This window comes from Gadus chalcogrammus, chromosome 13, assembly GCF_026213295.1.
Source record: "Gadus chalcogrammus isolate NIFS_2021 chromosome 13, NIFS_Gcha_1.0, whole genome shotgun sequence".
Classification (NCBI taxonomy): Eukaryota; Metazoa; Chordata; class Actinopteri; order Gadiformes; family Gadidae; genus Gadus; species Gadus chalcogrammus.
In genome coordinates, this window is record NC_079424.1 from 8663166 (window position 1) to 8682870 (window position 19705).

General features: G+C 42.3%; 3 protein-coding genes and 1 pseudogene across 3 annotated transcripts; all 4 read left to right on the forward strand.

Annotated features, from left to right (window-relative positions):
* The first annotated feature begins 461 nt into the window (after positions 1–461).
* On the forward strand, positions 462–3961 carry LOC130402356 (odorant receptor 131-2-like). The gene is made up of 4 exons (XM_056606507.1): positions 462–475; positions 1405–1588; positions 3170–3384; positions 3463–3961. Exons 1-4 carry the CDS (start codon positions 462–464, stop codon positions 3959–3961), a joined length of 912 nt encoding a protein of 303 aa, XP_056462482.1.
* A 1641-nt stretch (positions 3962–5602) lies between these two features.
* On the forward strand, positions 5603–6985 carry LOC130402357 (odorant receptor 131-2-like). Its single transcript, XM_056606508.1, has 2 exons — positions 5603–5731; positions 6236–6985. Exons 1-2 carry the CDS (start codon positions 5618–5620, stop codon positions 6983–6985), a joined length of 864 nt encoding a protein of 287 aa, XP_056462483.1. The 5' UTR covers positions 5603–5617.
* Positions 6986–12567: 5582 nt separating this feature from the next.
* LOC130402358 (odorant receptor 131-2-like) lies at positions 12568–17149 on the forward strand. The gene is made up of 3 exons (XM_056606509.1): positions 12568–12640; positions 14600–14703; positions 16352–17149. Exons 1-3 carry the CDS (start codon positions 12568–12570, stop codon positions 17147–17149), a joined length of 975 nt encoding a protein of 324 aa, XP_056462484.1.
* Positions 17150–19338: 2189 nt separating this feature from the next.
* LOC130402359 (odorant receptor 131-2-like) overlaps positions 19339–19705 on the forward strand; it is a 770-nt pseudogene continuing 403 nt past the window's right edge.

The following is a 19705-nucleotide window of genomic DNA, read 5'->3' on the forward strand; positions in this document are numbered from 1 at the left end:
ACATTGTAGCTTATGTACAACACCCCAAACCTTATCGAAAACATGGCATCAGCCGAAAAAACACTCTAAACTTAAATTACTGAAATGTCAAATAAACACACATATCTGCCACTGCTCAGGCGGGCAGTGAAGCGTTGAACTGCTCCTACATTAATTTTTCCTGATTGAGGCATTTTCTGTAGTTTGGTTGGAGGGGAATATAGTGTGATAAGCATTACTAAAGGCTAGGCAGCGGAGGAGTTTAAAGCTGTCCTTAATAGTATGGAATATCAACGGCCAAGAGTCTAGTCACCACGAGTTGGGAAGTTAATGGGCTGGTGATAGATTAGATTCTGTAACATTCTGTAGATGATAGGGCTAGACTTTAAGAGTTAAAGGCGAGAGTTAACATAACGCAGCCTCCACCACATCTATGTTTTTACCGAACCGCCCACTCCTGGATGTAAAATCCAGCCGGGGCAATGGCCACCGTACCGTACGGTCTCGGCAGTTTCAGTTCATCTTCTTTAGCAAAATAACGTTAGAACAGTTGAGATGAATTGAATGTACTCCGATGATTTGTGCAATTACTGGGTTGTATCTTCGTGGTTGAACGCACTTATTGTAAGTCGCTTTGGATGAAAGCGTCAGCTTAATGTTTGCTTTAGCTTTCTGCTAAATCTTAAATACATTGCACTTTCTAAAAAGCTTTTTTAACTTTGCCTTTATTTTCTATTTTAATACTAAAAGGCCTTTTTAACTTTCTATTTTACCCATTTCTTTGCATATGTTTTCTTTTACTTATCTATTATTTCATTTTATTGTATGACAATGTTTATATGTGAAGCACTTTGAGTCTGCCTTGTGTATGAAAAGGGCTAAATAAATAGGCCTTGCATTCATTAAGGCAATAGGCCCTGGCCTTGCTTTAATGAATGCAATTTAATGAATGTTTTAACAGGTGTGTATTCTTGGAACAGACGTGTGTGGATACAGGGGCATGTATTCTAGGTCTGTTGTAACACTTGTGTGTTATAACAAGGGGATCAATGTATTCTCTTGTGTTGAAGACATGGGCCTCTGTCCTCCTTGTTATACGGGTGATGCGAAAAGAGTTGTTCGCCATTGACTGTCATTTAAACAATGCTTCAAACTTCCTCATTATATATGATCCTTTGTCATGTGATGCCTGAAAATATTTTTTATAATACTTTTAATAACTTTTACGTTGGCAGTGTCTGTGTCAGTATTTTTGGAAAGTTAAATCATTAAACAGTTGGCAGTGTAAATTAAAGCAGTTTTAATTTAATATAATATTGATATGGTTCTGGTGATACTGGTGTACTGGTGTGCGTATTTAGTTGTTTGTGTGTTGTTGCAGGTATGATTGTCTGTGTTCTAACATGTATGTGTTTGTTGCTACAGCTTTGTGGAACGGCGTCCTTGCTGCCTAATGAATCTTTCGTCTAACAACATCACTGTGGTGACTGCATCGCGTTCTCGCGAAGGAGTCTACATAGCCGCAGCTAAGAATGTCATTGTTGTGGCACTCTTCGTCTCCATCAACTACATCAACGGCACCCTGGTCCACACCTTCTCCAAACACCAGGTACGTCATGTCCACATCTTTCTCCAAACACTAGTGTCCCCAGTGGTGTAGTCTACGGGATATTCAGGTATGCGCCGTTTACCCACGAAGGAGGCTCCAGCATTTCCGTACGCCTACTTAGAAATGTGCAATGTCTCTTCAAAATGGCTGGTTTAATATAATATATAAGGTGATGCGGAAATGGCAGTAAAAATGGTCAGGAATGTTAATTTATGCACAAATTCGTTATTCTCACGATTTGCAGATAGGCCTTCTGTAAATTGGGTCTCAGTGGTTTTGAATTTTAAAAAAATGGGTCCCGGATTTAAAGGTTTTGGAACACTAGAGCAAGATACCTTACCTGCTACTTAAAGGGATACTTCACCGGTGGAGATACAAAGGTTATATGAAGTAAATAATTCTATGTATTCTAAATGTGCAAAAAAAAAAAAGGTGTTCATCCTAGCCTGAGAAAAGGCAGAAAGTGGTCTCTCTGGCTCAAAGTAAGAAATCCTCCAACTACAACAGTGCATTGCGCTTGCTGCACCGCCCGCCTGTTTCAGTTTAGAAGGGGAAGGACCCATTTTACTAGCGCAAGTGGTAGCGCGAGCAAACTTTGTGTAAACATATTTTTTTAACACATTTTTTCAAACGCATCATTTGTACAGCATAAAAACATTTGCTTATTACAATAGGTCAGCATATCAAGCATTTGTACTCAACCTTTTCTCCCGAGTTGAAATAAGTGTTTATCTTATACAGTAGGTCTACTTTAGTATAACAGCACTTGGGTTAGTAACAAAATCACAACAACCAACATGAATTTGAAGTTTTATTCATGAAAAAATATGAACTATTTACAAAAATAAAAGGTGTAGGGTGCGTTTGCTAGAGTAAAAATTGTCACAGCTCATCTTGAGCATCTACTGTCTCCTGGTAGCCACGGTACTGCCCATCTGGTGCTGGGTAATTAGCTCCGATGGCCTGGACAACACAGGAAGCCGATACCGTCTAAGAAAGAAAGAGAACAACATTAGCAAAGCAAGATACATTTGGCTTTGAGTAGCTTATACAGCATTACACAAACTTCAAGCTCCTCCTCTATTTGTCTCAATTCTTCCTGGCTGCATACTGGCTCGTACAAATAGCCCTGAATGTCAATAGATTTTCGAAAATCCACTTTGGCTGTTTCCCATTGCAAATTTGCTTCTGCCATGGTCGGAGGTTTGTGTCGGTCTAGTTCTCGAAGTGGTGAAGAAACATGGCGGACATTGTGTTTAGACCTCGTACGCGAGCTCCCGCCCCCCTCATTCCTTATTGGTGGGGTTAGAAATTTGCGGAAGCAGTGTTTTGTAGTCCTCGGCCCTTCTAGCAGGCAAGCAAAGTTTTACTGAGATGACGTCAAACGCGTCATTTTACGTCATTTCAGGAGAAATTTAGATCAGGAAAGCTAGGCTAAGGGAAGACTATATTACAATAGCGATTTTATAATGATAGAACGCCGGTCCTGAATTGGTGAAGTATCCCTTTAATTATAGGAATCTGAATTCTGTTCAAGTCACTTTGGATAGATGATAATAAAGCTTATGGGTTACGTTGCAGATCTTCTCTATGAACCCTCGCTACATCCTCTTCATCCACATGGTGCTGAACGACATGCTGCAACTGACCGTCTCCGTGCTGCTCTTCGTCCTCAGCTACGTCTTCTTCTCGATCAACGCGTGCATCTGCTGCTCACTGGTGACCCTCGCCGCCCTCACCACCCAGAACACACCCCTTAACCTGGTGTGCATGGCGACGGAGTGCTTCATCGCTGTGTTTCTGCCACTGCGCCATGCTCAGCTCTGCACCGTCAGGAGGACCTACACCCTGATCGGCCTCATCTGGTTGGTGAGCTCGGCGGCCATCATCCCCGATGTCCTGATCGCACTCGCCACCGAGCCCCTAGAGTACTTCCTCTCACGAGTGTTCTGCGTGCGGGATAACATCTTCCCCAAACTCATCGAGAAGGTCCACGTCTACAACATTGTGTTCCTCGTGCTGGTGTGGCTCATCCTGTTCTATGTCTACGTGAAGATCTTGGTCGCGGCCAAAGGGGCTAACGCCGACGCCAAGAAAGCCAGGGACACCGTCCTGCTGCACGCCTTCCAGCTGCTGCTCTGCATGCTGACCTACATCGCTCCGGTGCTGAAGCGTAGTCTGTTCCTCTGGTTCCCCACACACTACGCCAATGCACTGTTCGTCTGTTACGTCGTCATTCAGATGTTCCCCAGGTTCCTCAGTCCAATCGTATACGGCCTGCGAGACAAGACCTTCAGACAGCACCTGAAGAGAAATATGATGTTTAAAAAGATCAAGACTAAGAGTGTCAAGCCTCTGCACTCCCTTAAATAGATCTTCAGAGCTTTGGTAGGTTTGATTTGTTTCAGTTAAATAAAAGTGATGAAATGATTGGGGCAGACGTGGTCATTTCTAGAAAAAGGTCACAGTACTGAAAGGTACCACACTTTGTTAAAACATTAGAAAAATTTAAAATAGTTTCTGTTTGAGGTTTACTGAAGAATTATTGGAAAGGCTGGAGGCGAGAAAGCTTTGACCATTCAAAGTTTCACTACTTGACATAAATAAAGAATTATTTCAAGTTATTCAAGCAATTATTTTTTTAGCAAAAATGAACCATCTGTGATGCATCACTGGAAAAAGGTACATGGATATATTCATATTATCAAGAAAGCGTACTATTTTTTGAGGCCATGAGCCTCCACAATAACTTCTCAAGAGGATGAGATAAGAAATAGATAATCCAATACGATAATATTACTATTTGGGGATTTGGTAAGAGCAATAAGTTCGACATAGTTTCTCATTCTGAACATCAAGGAATGAAATGACCCCACACAAATAAATAATATAGCATCCAACAATAAATCATATTTACACACACACACACACACACACACACACACACACACACACACACACACACACACACACACACACACACACACACACACACACACACACACACACACACACACACACACACACACACAAACTATCCTGTACGTATGGTGAGACAAGTCCCAAGAGAAGGATGGCACACGTGCGTGCCACCCTTCTCTGAACAAACCTACATAAAGTCCTCTCTGAGTGCTGACCCCCAGATGGTCCAGGACAAGATAGATTCTGGTCCCGATGTCCCTGGCTCAGGACGGTATGTCTCTCTTTTGCTACTTTCTGTCTATTGAATGTATCTAGTGTCTATTTATCTACTGGCCGCCTGTGTGCCTACAACCTGAATGATCTACAGTAGTGTTTCCCCAAACTTGGGGTCAGGACCCCACTGCCGGTAACCTGATATTACTTTGGTTTTTTTAGGATATCCTGGCATAAAGTATAAGCTCCAGGAGATGTTTGGTGGTACGTTCTTTTAAAATGTATACTATCTCATGAAATACAATGGTGTTACTACAATGTAACTTCTTAATTTAAGGCCTACTCATTTTGACTGAAAGGGAGAAAAATGTATTGCTCAATAGAAAAAGCTTAAATGGCTCACTTTTTTTGACATGGTATTGACAATAATGTAGAAATACATTACCTCCAGTCAACAGTGTGTGTTATTTCTGCAACAATGTTCAGGTGCAACTACATTTGTACTTCTGCTGCTTTTGTTGTTTAACTGAAAATGATCTCATATCTGTTATGAATTGGTCATTTATGCAGTTTGTTTTTACTATGTTTTATAAGGGAATTTAATGTTGTCCTTGCAACATGGGTGATGCGAATAGAGTTGTTCGCCATTTACTGTAATTTCACAATGCTTCAAACTTCTTCATACATATATGATCCTTTGCCATTTGTTGCCCTCAAATATATATATCTATATTTTTTTTGTATTAATTGAATAACTTTTACGTTGGCAGTGTGCCAGAATTGAATGTTGACCTCCTCAATAACCACAGCACTCTTCTTCTGACAGAGCTTTGGAGTGTTGTGGGGCCCATGGACAGGCTGAGGAGTGAGAGGAACACCACAGGCGGGACCTCCATGGGCAGGGACACGCTGAGCACAGCCGTGATCAAGAACGTTATCACGGTGGCGCTCTGCATCTCCATCAACTACATCAACGGCACCCTGGTCCACACCTTCACCAGACATCAGGTCAGCCGGCCTTCGGGCCCCTCCCCTGCAATCCTCAATCGTTTATTTGAGGAATTTGAGGTGTTTTATACATCTTCATCTTTTTGACTATATGTTTGGTAGGTTTCTAGTAGATGCATCCCTCTGTGATATGAGATGGTTAATATAAGTTGAATAGTTTCTGTCGTCCATCACTTTAAGGCTGCATAGGTTTTTGTAATTTTTTGATAATTTTTAACGCTGTTAAAATTGGTTTGCGTTAACGTTGTTAATAACGCGTTTAACTGACAGCTCTAATATTAAAACCTCACTTGTGATGTCACCAGTGGATCAATTTTGAAATATCTTCCAATGACTAATAAGCCTCAAACCTGTTGGGAAAGTAGGGGCCCTTTAAGGTTATGTATGTGTTGTTGAGGTAAGGTCAAGGGAAGGATTCAGGTCTTTGTGAAAGAAGGCAAGCAATCATGGCATCAATCATTAAGTTTAGGTGAAAGAGTTTTAACCCATGACCTTTCTGTCCAGATCTTCTACATGAACCCCCGTTACATACTTTTCATCCACCTGGTCATCAACGATATGATCCTCCTGACCCTGTTCGGCTTCCTTCTTGTCCTCACCTACATCATGTTAGACATGAGTGTGCCCTTCTGTACCCTGCTGTTGATAATGGCCCTCCTGACTGACCTTAACACACCCCTCACACTCGCGGTGCTGGCGATGGAATGCTACATCGCCATCTGCTTTCCTCTCCACCATGTCCAAATCTGCACTGTGCCGAAGACCTACCTGGTCATTGGCTTGATCTGGCTGATAAGTGGGCTCACCGTCCTACCAGATCTCTTTGTGATGCTTGGGACAGAGTCCCATGAATTCCTCCATTCCAGGGTCTTCTGCGTGTCGACCACAGTGTTCAGAAATGCGTACTTCAAGGAGAAGAGAGACGCTTCTAACAGCATCTTCCTGGTCCTGGTCTGGCTCGTCCTCTTCTACACCTACTTCAATATCCTGTTTGCTGCCAAGGCTGCCTCCCTGGACGCCAAGAAAGGCAGGAACACTGTGATCCTTCACGGCTTCCAGCTGGTCCTCTGCATGCTCACCTATGTCAGCCACCTGGTCGTGATTGGGCTCACCAACCTCCTCCCTGCTGCGGTGCTTGCCATACGCTTCACTGTGCCTGTATTCATTAGTATCCTGCCAAGGCTCATCAGTCCCATTGTGTATGGCCTGCGAGACAAGACCTTCCGGAAGTACCTGAAAAGGCACTTGTGTTAAAAGAGGAAAATTACTGGCCCTCAATCTAGTCTAAAGACCTCCTCATGATGACTTGTGCCGCGTTCATTTAGAAAAGCTTATTGAACTATCAGCATATTAACTCTACTCGATCTGACAAACAATGAACTAGTGAAAACCAGATATCAGTCTTCCCTCTGCCTGACTTTCTGCATGTCAACTCTGGGACTATAACACACATGCTTCAATGTTTCTATCTTCAAAAATGTATTGATTTCACTGTTGTGTAGATGACATATTTGAAATAATTCTGTTGATAACTCTCTCAATAAAAGTAATTAGTTATAGTCTTCGGTCCCTTCTACAAAGGGACAACCATCATTTAAATAAACTAAATAAACTTTTAAACTTTTAGTAGAATTGCACTGTATCTTCGAGTGTTGATTTTATTTTAAGTTGTTAAACGTCTCTCCAGGATACAGATATTTAGGTGTAAATCCAATTCAGTTCTCATTATTTTGATCGTAACAAATACATAATATACTGTTCCGTCTACATAATATACGTGTACATAATGTACTGTTCTATATTCCACTTCCATGCATGTTCAGCACACGCATGCTCAGATAACACTCCATCTGTGGGTGTAAATGAATACCAGATGGGAATTCTACTGCATATATACTTGTAATTCATTCTGCTGCACCCAGGAAATGCTTTAGGTGAGACTGCATCCACAGGTATCTAATAGGGTTCATCACTAGCCACAAACCTGCTGAAATAGGCTTTAGTTATGTCACTGTTAGCGGGTGGCAGGCAGGCAGGTAGGACCCAATAGCAGACGGTTCAGGTAAAGGGTAATTTATTAACGCAAAAAGGCAAGGAACACCGGGAACACAGATGACGCAGGTAACACAGGTAACACATGATGGCAAAGCGGTCAATAACTTGGCTTTCTCCCTTCCAATGGACAAAAGAGAAAGTTAGTGAAGCCTTCCTTGCCCCATGGTTGACCTAAGCCAGGTGTGGAGCCTTCTCAACACACTGAAAGATCGCTCACAACTACAACTGTTTACAGGAATTGTGAGTGCAATCTGAATTATCTGTGTCAGTGTTGGGAACACTGTTGGATCCAGTATGTTAAAAACACCCTGTATAAACACCCCATAATTTCCATTTTTGTGTTAAGGAAGTTTTTGGCCACTAAAACTTCCTCAAGTTTTGAAGACAGACAATTTTTCATTCATTATTCATTTTCCGCGTGTGTGCGTGCACGCATGGTGTGTGTGTGTGTGTGTGTGTGTGTGTGTGTGTGTGTGTGTGTGTGTGTGTGTGTGTGTGTGTGTGTGTGTGTGTGTGTGTGTGTGTGTGTGTGTGTGTGCTATAAAACTACAGGCTACAGACGCTCAGTATTGAAAAACTGGTGCTAATTTCTAATTGGCTTTTATGTAGCCCCTTTCGTTTTTTGATTGGCTGGTAAGTGGCAGGCTCGACTGAAGAATCCCGAGGCAGCAGGAGATGCACTTGATGAATCCTGCCGATTCCATAGTGAGAGCGGCACTTCTGCAGATTAATTTAATAATGATCAATGGGATATTACTGGGGCACTGGAGACTTTTACTGTGGCACGTGCCCCAGTAAAAAGGGGCTGACGACACCTCTGACAGTACCCCTCCCTTAGGGGTCGACAACCAGGCGACCCACGACATGCAAAAAAAATGAAAGTCAAACCCAAATAGTATGTGTAGAGGAGCCAGGAGGAGGGAACCATAAAAATTAACTATGAGGCAACAAGCAGGAGTCTGTGGTTCCCCTTCTGAGCTCTGTGTAGAGTTAACCCTATCAGTGGAAATGGCGGTTAGGCATAAAGGAGCTGACGTGGCCATGGATGTGCCAAGGCATCCTGTCCCATCGGACTCGTCTCTGACAGAGAGAACCAGAGAGGGCAATGTGTTGTGGACTGGCAAACAGGTCCACCTCTGCTGTGCCATATTTGCTCCATATTGCCTCTACTACCTCTGGGTGGAGTCGCCACTCCCCCGACGGAGGTCTCTGGCGTGAAAGAAAGTCTGCCACCGGGATCTGTGGCCCTGAAAGGTACATAGCCCTGAGGCTGGAAAAGTAAGGGAGAGCCCATACAAGAAGTTGCTGTGCAACCTGTGATGACTGAGCCGACCTTGTGCCCCCCTTGGTGGTTGACATTGTAGACAGCTGACTTGTTGTCGCATCGTACCAGAACATGTCTGCTCCCCAAATAGGACAGGAATTCGCAGAGCACTAAATAAATAGCACGGAGCTCGAGCACATTTATGTGCTGTGTCCTGTGCTGCGCACTACAGAGCCCTCTCACCACCCTGTGCTACCACACTGCCCTCCAGCCAGAGAGCGAAGCATCGGTCACCACCACCTCGCGGCGTGAGGGGATCGAACCCAGTGTGACACCTTTGGCAAGATATGCCCTGCGTCTCCAGGGTTGTAATGCCAGGAGGCCTAGACTGGACACCCTGACCTTCCTGGATCCGTGCAACCTCGGATCTATTGGAGGCCATTGGTCCAAACTTGGAAACGGCCGTGGAGGAGGCCCAGTGGCACTATTGATGTTACTGACTTCAGCATTCCCTACAGCCTGAGAAAAAAGGCTTTACCTTACCATCCTGTCCTCCCGAAAATGCAGGAGGATCTGGAGTATGGCCTCTACCCACCGCGAAGATGGGAAGGCAAGCATTTGGACAGAGTCCAGGGTTATGCCAAGGAACTGAACCTGTTGGCTGCGTATTAGACAACTTTTGCCATAGTTGACTGTAAGACCCAACCTTTCCACATGGCCTAGGAGGGCTGTGGTGTCCTGCTCTGCCCGTTCCCGGGTTGGAGTGCAAATAAGCCAATCGTCCAGATAAGGGAGGATCTGCATTCCGGTGGCTTGCATTGTGTGCGAGCGCTGCCCGCCTGCACCTTGTGAAGTTCTGTGGTGCTAGGGGTAACCCAAATGGGGTATCCCTAGACCAGTTACTAGCAGGCCCGCCCTTCGAATGCGAAGCGCAGGTATGGCCTGTGATGTGGTGCCATTGGGACGTGAAAATATGCATCCTTTAAATCTATTGATGTGAACCAGCTTTGCCATGCAACGGCCTGGAGCACTTCCGCTCTCTTTAGCATGTGAAAGGGCAATACTTTCAGAAAACTGTTAAGCCCTTGTAAGTCCTGTATCGGGCGAAACCCACCCTCTTTTTTTGGAACTGAAAAATACACTGAGTAAAACCCACCTTGCTGTGTCTGAGGATCTACGATCTCGATGGCCTTCTTCTCCAGGAGGGTGGATACTTCCTGGCTAAGGGCCTGTTGCCTTGTGGGATTGCTGACTGTATTCAGTCTGATCCCCCTGAAAACTGGGGGCCGGCATCGGAATTGGAGATTGTACCCCTGGGAAAGCGTGGCCACCACCCAAGGGTCTGTAGTGCAACTTCCCCAGCAGATGAGGTGCTGCTGGGCGAAGCGCCTGATGCCCGGCCCTGAGCCGTCAGTACCAGCCCCCACGTCTTCTTGGGGGCCTGGGGGGGGGAAACCCCGACCCTCGACCCATCTGTGCCTGGGGTACTGGCCTTGTGGGAGCCCGACGGGTTTCATAGGGTCGCTCAGGAGCTGGTGATAACCACTAGGATACGCTGGAGGCAGAGGACGATTGGCGCCATAACCTTGTGGAGGCTGCTGTCTCGGTGGGGATGTAGCTCCCCGGAGGCTAGCAAACAGCTGCCGTGTCTGTTTAGCCTGGATGCCACGATTCAAGGCCTGTTGTGCTGCTGAGCCAAACAGCTCTCCCGGAACTACAGGGAGAGTGCGGAGGGTCCTCCGGCATGGCTCTGATAATGGGGACTGGGCCAGCAATACCTGGCGGCGAGCCAGCATTAGCGACGACATCAGCCTACCAAGCTCTCTGGTCATGAAGGCAAACGCCTGCAAAGACGTGTCACTTAGACTCTGCACTGAAGTATGTGCACTGGATGATTGCAAGGACTGAGACAGGGCCAGTATCAAATTGGACAAGGAGTTCCCGATACGGCCCATACGTGCCGCTGTGTCATAGCCCCTCGTTAATAGGCAATCTATGTGACTATGTGTCCTGGGACAGCGAGCATTTGGCCTCAACACCTCCTCTGGTGCCACAATGAGGGAGGGAATGGTCGGCTCTACGGCTGGCATTCGGTCAAGTCCATGCTTGCTGGCATTCTGCTGCTGTCACTGGTGTGATGAGATAAAGATCTGGGGTCTGGCCAGCATCTGTGAAGCTCCTCAATATATGGCTGGGAGGGAGGCTCAGAAAAAGTATTTTGTGGCGGGACACGGCTAAAGAATGCACTAGCTGGAGCGGAGCCTCATACAACCCTAAGCGTGCCAGTGCCATTCGGACCACTGGCTTAACCGTGGCTCCAACCATGCAGTTTGCAGGGCTACCAGCAAAGAGTTACCGGCTAATATTGCTTCTATCCAAGCTTATTTCGTACTCTAAAACTGTATTCGCTACTGCGGGTAGATACAAGGGGCATCTTGGAGAGTGACGTGGGCTTATATAGACGGGCGGCCTGACGTCATCCCCGGTCACATGTGACTTTGTTGATAGTAAATGCTCCACCTGCGCATGCGCGATGGATAACATCCAGTGTTAAGCACTGCCTCTGGCAGTCAGTAAGAATGAAAATAGAAGACACCAAAACAAGAGAAGGAAACAGCCAGACCATGACAAGTTAAGCTAAGTTAGTATGAGTTCAATGACTTTCATGGTCTTAATGCTGGATTTAAACAGATCATACCTAAATCAATGGGATTGTGGTGTGCCTTAGCTGTAACATTTTACAAAAAAGGGTACAATACTTAAACATTAATGACAAATATTTAAGGTTTAACCCTCACCCTATAGCTAACATACATTGCATTAATGTAATTAATGTTAATTATTTGACCGTTAAAAATAAGTCTACATTTATTGTAAACTTGCAGATTATTCAAAGAAACTCGTTAAGCACAATGGACAGTGCTTGAATATCTGTAAGTCATGACTATTAAGCATCTGAATTTTTTTTGTTTGTTAACTTCTAACAGTATAAGCCTCATTATAACTATCATTATAATCAGAATTTAATTTGAAACAATGAACCTAATCAGATGGCCTCTTGGTCATTTAACTAATGCCGATGCTTGGTTTTCTTTTGAAACTTGGAAACATATTTATTTCCTGTGATTAATTAATACTTTGTTCATAGGACTAATGCTGGCCATATATTGAAATCCTGCACTAGATTGAAATACCAACTTTTGTACCAGCTGTAACAGAGATTTCAAAACAAAACAATTCTAATCACTATATCTGAAAGAGAACTGACATACCTACATATGACAAAATAAGGGGGTCTTTGTACCTTTTAAGATTAATTCAAAACAAATAAGAAATAATCTATTGTTAAAAGTGTTTCCAAGCTGGCTCTTGATCTGGAATCTCATTTAAATGCTTAATAATTGTTGATGTTGAATTTGTTTCCCTATGGTCACATAATTATCCTACAGATGGATGGTTCATCGAACGGTAACTTCACAGTGGTCTTATACCGGGATACGTGGTTACCAAGAATGTCATGGCTGCGGCTCTTTGCATCTCCATCAACTACAATGACCTCATTGTGCACACCTTCCACAGGAACCATGTCAGTTTGTTCAGGTTCCTCTGGTTTCTGATTATTTCCGATCAACGAATGGAAATGTCTTTTCAAACTTCAATTTTTTGTTAAAATATTGTAACTCTTAATATAATAATATTATTCTAATGATCAATTTTTTATAAGATACATTTCCCACCACATTTTTTTGTGATTATTGGATGTTGATTTAAATAATATATTATGGAATTGCTAAATGGAAAAAGGGAAAATTTTAACACATTCTGAGATTGATGGAATGACTTTTATACAGGGGTTTTACTGTTTGCATAATAGTAATAAATGCTATTAATATAATGAGACAGTGGTCGTAACAGTATTTATTTAAATGTATTATATATATATGTATAAAATAGTATTGCTGCACAATATTAACATTACCCCTTCCATGATCTGACCATGTGGCTTCTTGATTTTAATATTTGTGCATATGTCTCTTCTCCTTGCTGATAGGGGCTGAACTCTCTTTTGCATCCTCTTCATACACATGGTGGTCAATGACCTGTTCCTTCTCTCCCAAATGTCCCTGCTGCTGCTGACTGACCTCCTGTTCAACATCAATGTGGCAATCTACATCTGCCTGCTCCTAGTCATCGTAGAGAAAATATACTGTCCAAATCATTTCATGCATAGCAGATTCGACAAACATCAGCAACAGCCATATTGAACCTCTGGCCACCATTTCAATCCTGCCCATAGATATATGGTTATGATTGACCTGAACCAGGCTATTATGGCTAGAAACCTGTCTGATCGGGAGGCGGGCCAGACAACCTGTCAGAACAAATATTAAATTAGCTCTCAGATCCATCTGGTTCCCAGGCTATCACTTCAATGTTTCAGAGGAAAAAATACCAAACTGAATACTCATCGAAAACTAGGGAGCATCAACAAGTGCAAATTATGAATTTATCTTATTGTATTAATTATAACTTAAATGTGTATAAAAGTGATCGTTTGCTACATTAAACTACATAAAATTCCTCCAAGTATCATAAAAATAGTGTAATGGTGTTCTAAATGTGAACCTAAAGTTTATTTACAGACTATAGGAAAACAATCCTTCAATATATGTATAATAAAAGTGATCTTAAAGTGCAGTTCCGTGTGCTCCCAAGTATAGTATCAAAGGTGTAAGAGTACTTATAATGCATGTATAGGGTACCTAAAGACTAGATCACTAAAATCATATTCTTATGAAATGTTTTGAGCAATGAGTAATATTTAGGGTGAAGTAAGTAAAAAGTAAAATGTTCAGCTTTTTCTTTATTTCACATAGGTTTCACACACACACATACACACACACACACACACACACACACACACACACACACACACACACACACACACACACACACACACACACACACATACACACACATACAGACGCAAATACACACGCACACACACAAACACACACGCACACACACACACGCACACGCACACGGACACACACGCACACGCACACACACGCACACGTACACGCACACGCACACGCACACACTCAAACACACACACACACACACTCAAACACACACACACACACACAAACACACACACTCACACGTTTTACAAGCCCCTAGGACTTTAACAGGTTCTATATGAACGATGGTATTCTGCGAACAGAATTGGCAAGGGTCAGTATTGGCAAGACATCTAGCAGAGATGGACGAGTATGGTTTTGTATTTAAAAGATGTTTACTAAATTTACTAATCCGAACTGTATTAGTATTACCCTCATAGTATGTACTAGAAGTAATACTAGAATGTAGTCTTAACTTTTTTTTAAATAATTTATGAAAAAAAAGGTAAAAGGCAAGCAATTTAATGTGATATTAACATTAGAATAAATGTTACTACTGAATCTGTTCTTCCAGGGATAGGGTAAGAGACCTCAGAACACTGAATGAGTCGTTGGTCGGGAGAAATTCCTCAGCTCTCCTTTTTACAGAAACGTATTCTACAGTCGTCGCCAAGAACGTCATTGTTGTGGCGCTCTGCATCTCCATCAACTACATCAACGGCACCCTGGTCCATACCTTCACCAAACATCAGGTACCTTGCTCACAATAGCCTGACACAGTGATTACAGAGAAGGGTCATAAAGGATTGGTAGACAACGTAGAGGTTGGTCACGGAAAACAGCAGCAGGTCATTGAGGTGTGGGTAGGGGCTAGATAGTGAATATGGAGCAGGGCCATTTAGGAGCAGGTAAAGCTTAAAACGTCTTGCCTAAGGAGGCTAACAGGTAGGTTAAGGACAGCACAGCACAGTGTAGCATTGATATTTCTCCAGAAATCGTTTTTTAGTTTTCAGATTGTATAGTTTTGGCTTTTGGAATTATATGCTATAAAGTGTGGAGGGGCGGTTGATGGAAAGATTGCTTTTCGTGGTGGCCCTTTTCAGTTTCCTTAACACAGTATATTGACACATGCTTAAAGGCACCCAGTGCAACTTTCGAGGCTTAAAAATAAACATTCAATTTCTAGTCTTTTTTACACGTAGTAAGTTTCAATAACTCCATACCATTACATACCGACATTTAAGCAGCAAAGATGAGACGTCGGTTGTGTGGTGAGAACTGATACAAAATCAATAACAACAACAATGCCGCCATTTTCTTTATTTTTTGTAACCTACAATAAATAAAGCAGGCTTCCAGTCAATGGAAAAATGGCTTCTCCCCACCGGCGATTGTTGTTGTTTACGATTTTCTATCAGTTCTCACCACACAACGACGTCTCATCTTTGCTCCTTGAATGTCGATATGTAATGGTATGGAGTTATTGAAACTTACTAAGTGTAAAAAAGACTAGAAATTGAAAGTTTATTTTTCATTGAATGTTTACATAAAGTTGCACTGGGTGCCTTTAACGTGACCTTTAGGTTGTGTTTATGCAATGTCAATGCTCTTGCTATGAAGGAATCTTGCAACATTTTGTGTGTGTGTGTGTGTGTGTGTGTGTGTGTGTGTGTGTGTGTGTGTGTGTGTGTGTGTGTGTGTGTGTGTGTGTGTGTGTGTGTGTGTGTGTGTGTGTGTGTGTGTGTGTGTGTGTGTGTGTGTGTGTGTGTGTGTGTGCTTGGCCTGTCATTCTGATTCTGTTTGTCAGTGGAGACTGAGTCATATATTTAATATTAGAAATGTTGTCTTTTATCCAAAGCAGCTAAAAGTGAATAAAGATATAGTAGATTAAGGTGATGTAGCTAAGATTGATAAGTTGTAAAGAGAGGCGGCAGGAAAGAGCACAAAATTTTGAAAGAAAAAAAAAACACAAATCATCCCCTCGCTCTACTTTGCTCCATCCCTAGGTTTCTCTGCCATTGAGAAGGGTCACTTTTCATGCAACTGTTTTTGATAGGAAAGATGGATTCCCTGAACCATGCAGGGAAGAGCTTCCCGGATGGATGAGAATTGAACTGGGAGCGCTCTAAAATATGTATTGGGTCATGCAGACACAGGCCGTCAACTTGAACAGATATTGTAATGGCAAATTACACTCACTGATAGCTGGAGAATAATTTTGGCATCTCTTTAAACTCAAACTCATATAATAGTTCTTACATGAAGGTGTGAAGAAGGGCTGTATGAATCCTACATCCTTTTAAGGTGCAGGGAGGGAGGGAGACGGTCGACATTGATAATTTAACAATGTTTCTGCTTGGAGTGGAATACCCTAACCATTACTACCTCTTTCTCCTGCAGCTCTTTAGGGTGGACCCTCGATACATCCTCTTCATCCACCTGGTTCTCAACGATATCATCCAGCTGTCGTTGTCTGGGCTTCTGATCGTTATCTGGTACATCTTCAACACCATCAACGTTTCTTTCTGCTGCCTCCTGCTGGTCATCGCCATCTGCACTACCCTCAACACCCCTCTCAACCTGGCCTGTATGGCAGTGGAGTGCTATGTAGCTGTGTGCTTCCCTATGCGTTACCTACAGATTTGCACTGTGAAGAGAACCTACATCCTGATAGGTTTGATTTGGGGGGCGAGTGCCATCTCCATCCTACCCGACATCTTCCTGCTCGTGATAGTGGAGCCTCCAAGCTTCTTTCATAGCAGGGTTCTCTGCAGCCGGGACATGGTCTTCAGGAGCAGCATCCAGAAGAGGAACACCTCCCACATCATCTGTCTAGTTGTGGTCTGGCTAACCTTGTTCTTCACCTATTTCAATGTTCTGTTCGCGGCCAAGGCGGCCAACGCAGATGTGAAGAAGGCGAGGAACACTCTGCTTCTGCATGGCTTCCAGCTCCTGCTCTGCATGATGACTTACATAATGCCCCTACTTCAGGCAGCCCTGCTGTACGTTTTCCCCCAGCATTTCTACGACATTACGTTCGCCTTATATGTCTTCATTCAGGTCATGCCACGCTTCCTAAGCCCCATTGTTTATGGACTAAGAGATAAGAAGTTCCGGAACTATCTCAGTAGATATTTGATGTGTGAAGTCATCATAAAAACCAAACCAAACCGTCACAATCACAAAGCAGGATTCTAAATAATAAAAGAAACAAGCAAAATATTACCGTTGTAGTATTCCAGATGTTCCAGATACCATTTTTTTTGTATAGCACATTTCTTACACCAAGCAGTTCAATGTGCTTTACAGAGAAAAAGACAACAGTATCATTTATAGTGAAGAAGTACATGCAAGCAATATAATGAAAGACCTTCAATGAAATCACACATATACTATAAAAAATAAAGGGAGAAAATATGTGCTGTATGAACATGTCGTGTATGTATATATATATTTTTTTTTATATATATTGTATATAGTTTGGTCCAATGCCATTTAGTCCTTTAAAAACAAATTCAATTCTATAAATAACAGGAAGCCAGTGTAAGGACCTTAGGATAGGGTTGATGTGCTCATTCCTTTTAGTCCTAGTTAGCACCCTAGCAGCAGCGTTTTATATAGCTTGTAGTTGCTTTATAGTTATTAAAGAGGGATACAAAGAGGGCACACAACATCACCAAGGACACTACACACCCCCAGCACACACTGTACACAATGCTACCATCTGGCAGACGATACAGGAGCATGAAAGCCAGAACAACCAGACCTATAAACTGTTTTTATCCACAGACCATCAGCTGAATGACTCTCTCAAACACTGATGACATTGTATTTATTTTCAACTGTGAGCTTCATTTACACTATGTACTTATCTAGTAATAATATTCAATATCCAATGTATATATTCAAACTTCTATATGTCAATGTCTTCCAGGGCCTTCTGCTGTATGAGAACATTGCACATGCTAAAAAGCACCTTATATTTAACTGTTTTTGTTTAACTAAATTCTGCTCGTTGTACCGATTTTTTTAGTAGTTTAGTTATTTATCTACTTTATTTTAAGCATATTTTGTGTCAATAACTGAGTAATGTGTGTGTGATGTTTTTCATAATCATGCACTACAATTATATGTGGGTATGCAGTGAATGGTTGGTTGGGATTGTGGCGGGCCTTAGCTGTAACATTTTACAAAAAAGGGTACAATACTTAAACATTAATGAAAAATATTTAAGGTTTAACCCTAACCCTATAGCTAACATACATTGCATTAATGTAATTAACGTTAATTATTTGACCCTTAAAAATATGTTTACATTTATTGTAAACTTGCCGATTATTCAAAGAAACTCGTTTGGAATCTCATTTAAATTGTTGTTGAATTTGTTTCCCTATGGTCACAGGATTATCCTACAGATGGATGGTTCATCGAACGGTAACTTCACAGTGGTCTTATACCGGGATACGTGGTCTGGCGTTACCAAGAATGTCATGGCTGCGGCTCTTTGCATCTCCATCAACTACAATGACCTCATGGTGCACACCTTCCACAGGAACCATGCCAGTTTGTTCAGGTTCCTCTGGTTTCTGATTATTTCTGATCAACGAATGGAAATGTCTTTTCAAACTTCAATTTTTTGTTAAAATATTGTAACTCTTAACATAATAATATTCGAATGATCAATTTTTTTATCATATACATTTTCCACCACATTTTTTAGTGATTATTGGAAGTTGATTTAAATAATATATTATGGAATTGCTAAATGGAAAAAGGGAACATTTTAACACATTCTGAGATTGATGGAATGACTTTTATACGGGGGTTTTACTGTTTGCATAATAGTTATAAATGCTATTAATATACTGTGACAGTGGTCGTAACAGTATTTAGTAAAATGTATCATATATATATATATATATATATATTAGAGCTGTCAGTTAAACGCGCTATTAAGGGCGTTAACGCAAACCAATTTTAACGGCGTTAAATTTTTTAACGCGCGATTAACGCAAATTATTATAATTATTTTTTTTTGGGCTCAAAACAAAGAAGCAATAGCCTGACTGCTATGTTCAAGGCATATCTTTGTATGTTCATCGTTAAATTGCATTATAGGCTTTTTTTTTGTACCGTCCTGTTTTGATCAGTATATGCCAATGTTGTTATCAATAAAAAAACATTTGCACAAGGCAAGCCGATGCACTTCTCCATGTTGATAAGAGCATTAAAATGAGAAAAATTAATGGGACAAAGAATTCAAGGGATATTTAGCATAGAAAAAAAAAATTACCCCTTCCATGATCTGACCATGTGGCTTCTTGATTTTAATCTTTGTGCATATGTCTCTTCTCCTTGCTGCCAGGGGCTGCACCTGAACTGTCTTTTACATCCTCTTCATGCACCTGGTGTTCAATGACATGCTCCTTCTCTCCCAAATGTCCCTGCTGCTGCTGACTGACCTCTTGTTCAACATCAATGTGGCAATCTGCATCTGCCTGCTCCTAATCATCGTCTGCACTAACACTCACACACCGTTGAACCTAGCGGTGATGGCGCTGCAGGGCTACATCGCCGTCTGCTTTCCCCTCCGCCATACCCAGTGTGCTCGGTGAAGAAGACCTACCTGGTTATTGGCTTGATCTGGGTGATGAGCTGGCTCGCCGCCCTACCAGATGTCTTTGTGGCGCTTGGGACGGAGCCCCTGGGTTTCTTCCTATCCAGGGTCTTCTGTGTTGGGGACAGAGTCTTCAG

Coding starts and splice junctions, on each gene's coding strand:
- LOC130402358 (XM_056606509.1), top strand. CDS start 12,568: ATGGCTGCGGCTCTTTGCATCTCCATCAACTACAATGACCTCATTGTG. Junction 12,641..14,599: donor CTTCCACAGGAACCATGTCA/GTTTGTTCAGGT, acceptor TCCTTTTTACAG/AAACGTATTCTACAGTCGTC. Junction 14,704..16,351: donor ATACCTTCACCAAACATCAG/GTACCTTGCTCA, acceptor TTTCTCCTGCAG/CTCTTTAGGGTGGACCCTCG.
- LOC130402356 (XM_056606507.1), top strand. Junction 1,589..3,169: donor ACACCTTCTCCAAACACCAG/GTACGTCATGTC, acceptor GTTACGTTGCAG/ATCTTCTCTATGAACCCTCG. Junction 3,385..3,462: donor ACGGAGTGCTTCATCGCTGT/GTTTCTGCCACT, acceptor CTGGTTGGTGAG/CTCGGCGGCCATCATCCCCG.
- LOC130402357 (XM_056606508.1), top strand. CDS start 5,618: ATGGGCAGGGACACGCTGAGCACAGCCGTGATCAAGAACGTTATCACG. Junction 5,732..6,235: donor ACACCTTCACCAGACATCAG/GTCAGCCGGCCT, acceptor CTTTCTGTCCAG/ATCTTCTACATGAACCCCCG.